General features: G+C 33.4%; 1 protein-coding gene across 1 annotated transcript in view; it reads left to right on the forward strand.

Moving 5' to 3' along the window:
- LOC145247494 (membrane-bound transcription factor site-2 protease-like) overlaps nt 1-12,500 on the forward strand; it is a 116,321-nt gene that overhangs the window by 44,002 nt on the left and 59,819 nt on the right. The window contains exon 2 of the mRNA XM_080109307.1: nt 7,905-8,174. Coding sequence (XP_079965433.1) covers nt 7,905-8,174 — 270 coding nt within the window. The remainder of the gene's footprint in view (nt 1-7,904; nt 8,175-12,500) is intronic.

The following is a 12,500-nucleotide window of genomic DNA, read 5'->3' on the forward strand; positions in this document are numbered from 1 at the left end:
TCCAGCTATACCATAGCTAGCGATCTTATGAAGTAAACCTTTATGCCATACCCTATCAAAGGCTTTAGATATGTCAAGAGCAATTGCCCTAGAAAGATTGCCACCGTCGAGAGATTTGCTAATCCTATGCGATATAACTGTAAGGACATCTGCTGTAGATCTAGCAGAACGGAAACCATATTGAGTGTCACTAAGAAGGTTATTTTTGTTGAGATGTTTGATTACTTCTGTATTTAACACAGATTCTAGCAACTTACTCATGACGCACAGGAGACTTATTGGCCTGTACTGAGAGGGGGATGAGCGATCACCTGAATTCTTAAATACAGGGCATACTGATGAGATTTTCCAGGGAGATGGGAAACTATTCTCCTTAAGACAACGTTTAAACAGTTTTGTAAGTATGGGCGCTAGTTCAGGTTGAAGTTTTTTGAGTACTATAATTGGAATACCATCAGGGCCAGTTGCTTTACTGGAATCAAGGTTTTTGATTAGCTTGGCAACATCACGTACAGATATACGTATATCACATAGCGTGTTTTCTGATACAGGAGGAAATATTGGGGGTTGGCGGTCTTGGTCGCAAAGGGTAGAATTAGCTGCAAAGTTCTTGACAAAGAGTTTGGCTTTGTCTGATGCTGACGAGATTACCTCAGGTCCATTGATAATAGTTGGGATGGAGCACACGCCTCTGTTCAGGATTCTGTTTGCTATTTGCCAAAACTGGTGGGAACCAAGCCGCTGCTCAGCTACTTTGGACTTAACAGATTGAGCATACAACTCTCTTGCGTTCCTTATTACTTTCTTACAATGGTTGCTGGCAGTCCTGAAAACGGCTTTAGTTTCCATACATCTATTACGTTTGAAGCAGTGGAAAAAGTGATTTCTGTGCGCAATGGCAGCAGCACATTCTGGAGAGAACCATGGCTGGCTGTTAGGTTTTTGCTGAAACTTTTTAGAGGGTATGAAATGGTCAATACCTACAATTAACCATTCAGTTAGGTCTAATACTATAGAGGACACATCCTTTTTAAACATGGAATGCAGAGGTAGATCAGATATAAATGTACGGAAGCTATCCCAGTCAGCCTTAGTGTATCGATATACTGTACGATGAAGTGGTACGTCTGGGGACTTATTACATTTCATTTTTATCTTAATTGATACAACAGAGTGGTCGGAAGATCCAAGAGGCGACAGAACAGAAACTGAACATAGTTCAGGGCAAGTTGTGAGAAAAAGGTCTAGTAGGCTCGCATACTGGCCGTCATTATCGGGCACACGGGTAGGTTCCTGAACAATCTGAGTGAGGTCATAGGCAATGGAGAAATCATTTTGAGTGACGATAAGTCTGTGAGTCAAGTAGCTTCAATTCAGGGTTGCCAGCTTGGCTTTTTTAAGGCCAAATTTCGCGAATTTGGCTTTTTTTGAAGCAGTTTGGCTTTCAAAATTTTTGTTTGTTTTTTTTTTTCAAATTTATGCTTCAAATTTGGCCTTTTTCGGATAATTTTATATAAATATTTATTAAATATGGATTATTAAAGAAAAAGTTATAATAAAGTAATTTAAACAGTTGTTTGGATGTCTAAACTTGTAGATTTAAAAAAAAAAAACTTTTGACCTCCCACTCCCATTCATGGATTTACACCCTCTCACACTAAGCGAATCTCACACCTAAATGTTTAATCCGGTTTCACAGTTACTTACTAAATGTCTATATGGACCCTTTCAAAGAGTTCACAGTTGAGTATGAAACCATTTTGGGGACATTTTTTAGTGCTGGCGCCTTGTCCCTGCCAATTAGGTCACTGAGTATATTTCCTCTGAAATAATTAATTCTTGTATTTTTCGTTTGAAATTCTTTAAAAGTAGTGTTTTGAAATTAATTGAATTAATTTATTTTCAATTTATAGAAATTTGAAAACTTATAACTATAGCTATTTAAAGTTGTATTTAAAATGAATATTTTTAAGTATTCATATACTTTTTCCTGAGTAGTCCCAAAAGTTTAATTAAAAGTCAATAATTATAGATTTTCTTACTATCTTGGATTAATAGACACATTTACCTTAATGACGCATAGATTGTTCTTGGAAACAAAGTCTAGTTTTAGAGTTATGACTAAAATTAAATTTATCAATATTTTAGAGATATTTTAAGTTGATACCTCCAATCCCCTGAGTAAATTTGGTCTTCTGACGACTGACATAATTCTTTTAAGAATATGATTGACAAATAGAAACTTATTTACAAATTGTACCAATAAATATGGTATGGAAAAGATGGCACTAGTAAAAATGGTAAGTAGATGTGGAGTCTAAGATAATAACCAACTACTTTTCAATTATGCTGTCATCTTAGAAATCTGTCGATTATACTCGCATGTTTACTCATTGTAAGTGTTTTCTTCAGATTTCATGTGTAATACTAAATAGATTGTAACTCCAAATGGTTACTAATATCATAATCGTAAAAAAAAACATTTATAAACATCTCTTTTATGTAACCTGTCTGTGAAATTGGGAAGCTAAATGTAAGTCCATCAATAAGCGACACTACAGCGGTAAAGGCAGAACTCGATTCCTACTTAGAAGAATGTGTTCTGGCTTTTGACGTCAACCCACTGAGGTACTGGCGGGAAAACAAGAGCTTCAAGATTTTGAAGCCTTTCGCCAGAAATATTCTAGGGTGCTGTGCAACATCGGCACCATCTGAAAGAGTTTTCAGCAAGGCTGGTAATTTTTATACCCCAGAGCGAGCCAAACTTGGCCCAGAAACTTTCAGAGCTCTAATGATGATAAAATGCAATGAGGACATGATATAGAGTGTAATGTAGATGTCAAATTTGGAAGGAAATATTTCTTCTTTTTTCTTCTTTTCTTCGCATATTTTCAGATTGTTTAAATCAGTTATTGTATTTTTATTTGTATTTTGAGATTGAGGAATAAAAGTATTTGTATTTGTATTTTTAGCGTTAGTATTTGTATTTGTAGAGTTAGGAATAAAAGTATTTGTATTTCTGGTAACCTTAACGAAAGTATTTGTATTTCAATTGTTAAGTCAGTATTTGATCCAACCCTGACACATACATACATATACACACACACATACATACATATACACACATACATACATACATATACACACACATACATATACACACACATACATACATATACACACACATACATACATGCATACACACACATACATACATACATGCATACACACACATACATACATGCATACACACACATACATACATGCATACACACACATACATACATGCATACACACACATACATACATGCATACACACACATACATACATGCATACACACACATACATACATGCATACACGCACATACATACATGCATACACGCACATACATACATGCATACACGCACATACATACATGCATACACACACATACATACATGCATACACACACATACATACATGCATACACACACATACATACATGCATACACACACATACATACATGCATACACACACATACATACATGCATACACACACATACATACATGCATACACACACATACATACATGCATACACACACATACATACATGCATACACACACATACACACATACATATACACACACATACATACATATACACACATACATACACACACATACATACATACATACATACATACACACACATAGATACATATACACACACATACATACATATACACACACACATACATACATATACACACACACATACATACATATACACACACACATACATACATATACACACACACATACATACATATACACATACATATATACACACACACACACACGCATAGATGCACCACACTGATATTGGTTAAAGTTTTCCTAATCTAGAATGGTATTATGTTGGATATGGACGCGCGTACCCATGAATGTGTTTGCGTGCTTTATTGTGCTTGTTTTGATTTGTGTGTGAAAATGTACATTTGCATAAGCATGCGTGCACTAAGTGTATTTTGTGTTTAGCCTATTTATGTGTATTGTTATTGGGATATGTTTAAAGCGAGGTTGAACTTTATGAAGTTTTTTTTCTTGTGTTAGTATGTAGTAGTAGTAGTCAGTTTGGAAAATGGGCATTATCTCGAATTTTCCTCCAATGCATGTGTGTATGTGCTGTGACACATGCAGGTGTCTATTTTCTGTGATTTTGATGTTAGAGCGATGTAAGGCTACTCTATTACTAAGGTTTTTAGTGGTTCCTATGTAGGATTTATCGCATGCTGCACATTTTATTACATAGAGCAGAACAAGGCTTTAAATGCGTTATAAAAATATTTAAAAATATTAAAAAAAATAAGTCTGAAAAAACATACAATTGTTGATGGCTACGCTCTTATATATATATTGCTCCTCATCATATCGTATGAATCCAAAGATTCTGTTGTTGGAATTGGTTTCCTGATGTATTTCAATTTCTAATCAGAATTCTTCATAGAAAGAAATGGGATAGTTACAGAAGGGACTATGTAAAGGTTGCCAACATTAAGTGTATTTTTTTTTTTTTTTTTTTTTTTTTTTTTTTTTAACGAACGGGATTCAAACAATTGGCACCCAGATTGTCAGCCAGTCATACATTATCCACTGGACTGCCGTGCACTCCCTATATCTATTTATAAAAGTGTGTGTGGACAATTCCTAACATATATACTCAACAAATTTCTGATCTAGAGACTTGAAATTTGGTATATAGGGTATTCAGACACGTGGAAAGCTTTAATCGGTTTTCATCTGGAAAAAAGTGCTGCTTAGGGGTATTTGGTGGGGGGGCATTGGTTTCACGAATGCATGAATCGTCCTCATGACAGATTTTTTATGTTAAGAATAAGTAGATTAGAAAACACTTTTTAAAGATCGTGTCAAGCTGGTCTAGTGGATTAAGAAAAAAACAATAGTCGCATGCACGTCTCCGTTTCTGTATGAATTAAAATACTTTTTATTCCAGGTTGAAAAATATTCAAAAGATAAGAATCATTGAATTCCAACAAGGGTCGTTGATAAGAGAGCAAATTATAATATTTTTTATTGTCTTTGTGTAAATATAGTCATATCATAGTAAGATATGACTATATTTATATAAAGAAAATAAACAAATTATAATTAAAATATTTTATGTGCATTTTACAACTAGGCAATGCCGGGCGACCGGCTAGTACTGCTATAAAAAATTATTAATATTTCATATTTCTGTCAAAATGCAGACTGAATGCATAATTTATATTTAATATCAAATTAGAATTCTGCCTGGATTTTATTAATTTGATTTGGTGGAAAATCGGACATGTTTAATTGCTTACTACATAAGTAAAATACAATTATTTTTTTGTGGTATCTAGTAACCTGACGTTGCCCAGGAGTCTTTACTTTTGAGTTTTAGTTTTTCTCTTTTTTTCCTTTTTCTCTTTTTTTCCTTTTTCTCTTTTTTTCCTTTTTCTCTTTTTTTCCTTTTTCTCTTTTTTTCCTTTTTCTCTTTTTTTCCTTTTTCTCTTTTTTTCCTTTTTCTCTTTTTTCCTTTTTCTCTTTTTTCCTTTTTCTCTTTTTTCCTTTTTCTCTTTTTTCCTTTTTCTCTTTTTTCCTTTTTCTCTTTTTTCCTTTTTCTCTTTTTTCCTTTTTCTCTTTTTTTTCCTTTTTCTTTTTTTCCTTTTTCTTTTTTCCTTTTTCTCTTTTTTTCCTCTTTTTTTTTTCCTCTTTTTTTTTTCCTCTTTTTTTCCTCTCTTTTTTTTCCTCTCTTTTTTCCTCTCTTTTTTTTCCTCTCTCTCTTTTTTTTTCCTCTTTCTCTTTTTTTTCCTCTTTCTCTTTTTTTTCCCCTTTCTCTTTTTTTCCTCTTTCTCTTTTTTTTCCTCTTTCTCTTTTTTTTCCTCTTTCTCTTTTTTTCCTCTTTCTCTTTTTTTCCTCTTTCTCTTTTTTTCCTCTTTCTCTTTTTTTCCTCTTTCTCTTTTTTTCCTCTTTCTCTTTTTTTTCCTCTTTCTCTTTTTTTTCCTCTTTCTCTTTTTTTTCCTCTTTCTCTTTTTTTTCCTCTTTCTCTTTTTTTTCCTCTTTCTCTTTTTTTTCCTCTTTCTCTTTTTTTTTCCTCTTTCTCTTTTTTTTTCCTCTTTCTCTTTTTTTTTCCTCTTTCTCTTTTTTTTCCTCTTTCTCTTTTTTTTTCCTCTTTCTCTTTTTTTTTCCTCTTTCTCTTTTTTTTTCCTCTTTCTCTTTTTTTTTCCTCTTTCTCTTTTTTTTTCCTCTTTCTCTTTTTTTTTCCTCTTTCTCTTTTTTTTCTCCTCTTTCTCTTTTTTTTCTCCTCTTTCTCTTTTTTTTCTCCTCTTTCTCTTTTTTTTCTCCTCTTTCTCTTTTTTTTCTCCTCTTTCTCTTTTTTTTCTCCTCTTTCTCTTTTTTTTCTCCTCTTTCTCTTTTTTTTCTCCTCTTTCTCTTTTTTTTCTCCTCTTTCTCTTTTTTTTCTCCTCTTTCTCTTTTTTTTCTCCTCTTTCTCTTTTTTTTCTCCTCTTTCTCTTTTTTTTCTCCTCTTTCTCTTTTTCCCCTCTTTCTCTTTTTTTTCCTCTTTCTCTTTTTTTTCCTCTTTCTCTTTTTTTTCCTCTTTCTCTTTTTTTTCCTCTTTCTCTTTTTGTTCCTCTTTCTCTTTTTGTTCCTCTTTCTCTTTTTGTTCCTCTTTCTCTTTTTGTTCCTCTTTCTCTTTTTGTTCCTCTTTCTCTTTTTGTTCCTCTTTCTCTTTTTGTTCCTCTTTCTCTTTTTGTTCCTCTTTCTCTTTTTGTTCCTCTTTCTCTTTTTGTTCCTCTTTCTCTTTTTGTTCCTCTTTCTCTTTTTGTTCCTCTTTCTCTTTTTGTTCCTCTTTCTCTTTTTGTTCCCCTTTCTCTTTTTGTTCCTCTTTCTCTTTTTGTTCCTCTTTCTCTTTTTGTTCCTCTTTCTCTTTTTGTTCCTCTTTCTCTTTTTGTTCCTCTTTTTCCTCTTTCTCCTCTTTCTCTTTTTTTTCTCTTTTTTTTCTCTTTTTTTTTTCTCTTTTCCTTTTCCTCTTTTTCCTTTTCCTCTTTTCCTTTTTCTCTTTTTCCTTTTTCTCTTTTCCTTTTTCTCTTTTTCCTTTTTCTCTTTTCCTTTTTCTCTTTTCCTTTTCCTCTTTTTTTGTCTCTAGTTTTTTTGTTTTGTATTTGTATTCATTTTTTTTTTTTGCAGATCGGTAGAATACAGGTTATATAACTGAGCATGAAAGAAAAAAAATTCCTGTTTGGTCCAGATGATGATGGATGAACGAATGAATACTAACAATACAGAAAGCTTAAATAATAACATAATGGAATTTGTGATATCTAAAAATGTTTGAAATAATAAATTTTAAATGAAAAGCAGTTTTAAAGCCAGTTTAGGATATTTACAATCAAGAATCAAATTTTTGTAATACAAAAAATAGTTGGATAACAAGGATTGACCTTTTTACGTAAGAGATTGCATAAGCAGAAACGAGGTCTTATATCTGAAGGAGAGTTCTAGATCAAGAAAGTTTGAACCAAGAGGTTCACTTGGCAAAATCATAACTTGATTCCTAGGAAGCTAGAATACGATACTACGGCAAAGATATAATAAAAGCCAAGAGGTTGCAACCATAGAGCCCTGAAGTATAAGAATAAAGCTACAGTTAAGGATGAAGGAGTTGTTTGGTGATACTCTTTCATGAAAGTATTTATTTCAGCATCTGCCTGTACCAAATAGCCTACAAATTGATAACTGTAAAAAGGTATGTCATCTTTTGTCTGTGCACCATGCAAACTGTATGATTATACATAGTGTTTTGTTATTTTAAAATAAAAGAAAACGAAGCTGTTTTCATTCCATATAATGAACTTGAATCTTTTTTTCTTTTCAGACCTACCATCAAACAGCGCGGTATTATTTACACTTGTTGGAAGGCAGCGGTATCTCTCTTTCCATCTGCCAACTACGATGGTACACAACCTGCTTCAACAGAGCTTTCGTCCGCCTTGGCCAGTTCAAGCCAACATTTATGCGAATATGGTTTTCCATGGGTGTTGTGTTTGGCCTCATTGCGATGGTCATTTCCCTCTTTGTTCTCACCCTCATGGTTTTCAACACCCTCCGTCGCCAACCAGTTGAACAACAAGTTTTGACACCAGTTGTAAGTAAAATCTAATCTTTAAAACTCACTATGTCTGTTTGTCCCTCCTTTTTTTTTTTTTTTTTTTTTTTTTTTACTGCATCTCTTCCAAGATGCCTGGTGCTACCAGATCAGGCTGTTTGAAGATATTGGCTTCCTGAGACGAAATCCACCCTAACATTGATGCTTTTTTTTGTTTTTCTACTTCCTTTTGCAAAACTTATGTCCTACAAAAACAACAACCCACCTTCCCCCCCCCTTTTCCTTCTTCCCATTTCCTCTTTCTCTTTCTATCTCCCCCACTTTTTGACTAACTTAAAATATACCAAACATTAATACTGTAACCCTTTTCCCTCTCCCATTGCAAAACTAATTTATGTTCTGCAGGGCAGGGGACAAAAATGATAAAATCCACTATAAAACAACCAAACCAAACCAAACAGTACAAACTAGCGATTGAAGATACAAGTAGCTTAAAGAAAAAACACCTTCTACAAAATAATTGGAGGCAACCTGAATGCTATTTTCAAAATAACTGGATTTGGCATTAAATAACCCGAAAAGGGCTGATATGCCGTAAATATATGCCGTAAATGATCCGTCCTTTTATGGGTTTTGGCCGGTAAAAATAGCTGCTAAGGAATCAAAATTGAAAAAATTGGAACTTGGCAAGTCTAAGTTGACTAAGCGTACTATTTGTATGCATGCACAAATATACATTTATACATTAAAGCTGGTTAATTTTTAACTATTTATGCATCTGCTGATAGCTCAACAACAGGTAACAACTAAGGCTGGATCATTAAATGTTTTAGTTTCAATCCAGGCTGATCGCACCTATGTCATATTATTTTGGAAATCACTATTATATATTAGGTACAATATAATAATCAATAGATAAATGGGCTCCATAATAATAAATACAAAATCTGCATAAATGAAAATATATTTAAACATATTTTACGACCGAGCAACACCGGATACCCTGCTAGTCTTCTATAAACTTCTTTGTATTTACTCTCCTCGCAATCATTTAAGGTAAGTAAAAATGTGTTCACTCACACACATATATGGCCTCTACTTTTGTATAAGCAATATCGCCTGAAGAGGTCTTTAGTTACTTGTAACTGGTTGACTGAAACATGCTCATGAATGTGTAGCAACATATAAATGCTTATGTAAAACATATATGTATATTAGATGGGATTGCATTGTTATGATGACTGAACTTATTGATTCATAACTTAAAAGTTTCACCTTTGTTGCAGATGTTGATGGTGTGAGACTGCAAGAAAATAATCCCTGTCATTGACGTGCATCATCGAATTTCTGGCAAAAATGCATTGAGAATGGTGGTTACTGTAGAAAAATAAATTCTAGAACACAAAAGGTCCCTTGTTTTAATGGTACTGGTTCTGTCTTTGTAGCTCTTCAACTGCAGATAACGGAACACTTCCTCTTCACATTTTTTCCACTCAGAACTATCACGACTTTTTCCAGTATTTCTGCATTTTCACTTATTACAAAAGTTATTCCATTTAGTCCAGGTTGATATGCCGTAAAACAAAACCAACCAACCAACCAACCATCATTTAGTCCGAGATGACTACCTGTTTCAATATTGTCTTTAAAGAGAACATGGCAATCATTTTCCCTCCCTATAAAATCTTTACTAACATGCCACCACTTAACACCAGATCAGTATTTCCATTTCAGCACACTGCTAAATTTCATACTGACTGCTTAATAATTATACCTTTTGGGTAACCGTATTCCATTTAAACAACTAAAAGGCAAGTAAAATCACACATTGATCTTTTCAATTTCTATTTCTATTAATTATTTCTATAAGTACTTCTATAAATAATACAAACAACTTAAATTTGTTTAGATATCATGTTGGGTATTTAATGCTATCGCAAAAATAATATTATTATATACTAGCAGACCGCCCAGCATGCTTAAATGTGATATTTTCTTTTATGCAGATTTCATATTTATTATAGAGCTCGTTCTCTATTTTTTCTTAAACTTTTTCTTCTAGGGGATGGGACATCCAACCAGATGTCTGACATTTACCCCTATTTTAGTGAGTCCAACCAAGAGATCTTTTCAGGATTCTAGCTGTCCCTTTCAGTGCAATCGTTTGTATTTCACTTGCACTTGGTTCACCGGGTATGCTTGCTATGTACTTTTTAAAGTTATTTTCATAAGCCCAGTTGCTCCTATGATGACTGGTATAATTGAAACGTCTTAACTTCCAATTTCGTTTCATATCATACATAAGTCCTTGATACTTTGTTATCTTTTCCCTATACAATAGTAGTGAATTCAAAAGGTTTAAAGCAGTGTATATATATATATATATATATATATATATATATATGGCTTACATGTCATTAGCTAGATTTGAAATCAAATCATTTAGCTCTCTTATATTGTTGCATATTGGAGTTTGAGTGTGTACATGCCTAATGTCTATTTTGTGGCTTGTTAAAAAAAGTGGGTGACAGCTAAGGGGGTCAAAATTGAAAAATTGGTATGTGGACGTGACTAGATTTTTTTTTTTTTTTGTCAACCGTTTCACAAATGTGCATGTGTAGCTGTGAAACATAACGGCTTTTTAAAGGTTAAATAGGTTGGAAAACACTTTTTTAAGGACCGTGTCAAGCTGGTCTAATGGTTATCGTACTTTAGGTTTTGGTTTTGATCTTGGCTCTTTTTTTTTTAATTTACAAGAATTGAACTGTTTTAAAAAAAAAACAAAACAATACTCGCATGCACGTCTGTGTCTGTATTCATTAAAATATAATATTTATGCATATTTTATGACTGAGCAACACCAGGCTGCTTGCTAGTGTGTGTATATATATATATATATATATATATATGTGTGTGTGTGTGTGTATATATATTATATATATATATATATATATATATATATATATATATATATATAATGTATGTGTGTGAGTTGTATGCTTTGGTTTCTATTCTAGCTGATTCCACCCAAGTCATTATATATATATATATATAGTTTTAATCTCTCTACTATATATTAAGTTCAATATTATAATTGATAGTGAGTTGTTTCTATAATAATAAATACATTGTCGGCATGAATTAAAATATAAGCATATCTTACGACCGGGCAATGCCAGACGTCCTGCTAGTAATGTTCATGGGTATGCTGGGTAAATATCTTTGGTTGGATAGGGTTTCTATCTAACCTCGATCGGATAATAGAATTCGCAGATTGTTTACAGTTCTCTACTCAAATTTCTCGAAATTTGAGTTCTTAACATTTTATTTGGGTATGAGCAGTTGTTTTCGCTTTTCAAATCTGTCCAAAACTTCCCTGCAATTTTCCTTAGAACACAATGTCTTCATTCATATTGCAAGTCAAGGCCAACTGGTACTGCCCAGCCAGAAATATGTCCCTCTCCCAGTGACGTCTGGTCCTGGATATGACCTTAAACTATATCCAGTGGTGAGGCCCCAGCTTGCGGGCTTTAGGAGGTTTGGAGCCACCCTGTAATTGCCATTGCTCCCAGGTCCACTCTGACCCGGAGTGGTAGTACCTATTAAGGTCCCAACTATGGGTTAAATAGAAACCGACTTGACAACAACAAATATAGTCTATTAAAAAATTTTTCTTCAAAATCTTTGGATTCGGCATTAAATAACCTGAAAAGGGTTGATATGCCATAAAATAACCAACCAACTCAGTGACGTCAGTTCATTGGGCTTCCTTGCTGTCACCTTTCTCTTTTTATTTAATTTTTATTTTGTTCTAGCTGGGGATAGGGCATCATACCGGATGCCAGACATTCACCCACTATCTTCTCAAACATTCCAACTGAGAGCAGTTTTTAAAATTCTAACTACGCCTTTAAGTGTTTATATCTCTCTTGCATTTGGTTCACCAGGTATATTTGCCAGGTAGTTTTTGAAATTTTTTTTTTTTTTTTTTTTTTCATAGGTTCACTTTTCCTATAATTACTGGAATGATTAAGATCTTCCTAAGATTCCAGTTTCTTTTCATGTTGTACATGAAACCTTGGTATTTTATCTTTTCCCTCTTTGTTTAATCCAGCATTATTCGGGACACTAACTTCTAAGGTTCCTTCTTTATCCTTCTTGTTCCATATCACTGTGTCAGGTTTAATAGTTTTGTTTTCTAGGTACGGAGCTGTAAGAATTGCATAATCATAGTGAATGGTGTATAACTTATTTCCAACTGATCTTTCTGGTAAACATGTTCCCAGGACTTGCTGCTACATTCAATATTTAATTTTTTACAGATCGTCCAGTGGAGATATTTACACACTCCATTGTGTAGCGTTG

This window comes from Euprymna scolopes, chromosome 25, assembly GCF_053919585.1.
Source record: "Euprymna scolopes isolate OS-2025 chromosome 25, ASM5391958v1, whole genome shotgun sequence".
Classification (NCBI taxonomy): domain Eukaryota; kingdom Metazoa; phylum Mollusca; class Cephalopoda; order Sepiida; family Sepiolidae; genus Euprymna; species Euprymna scolopes.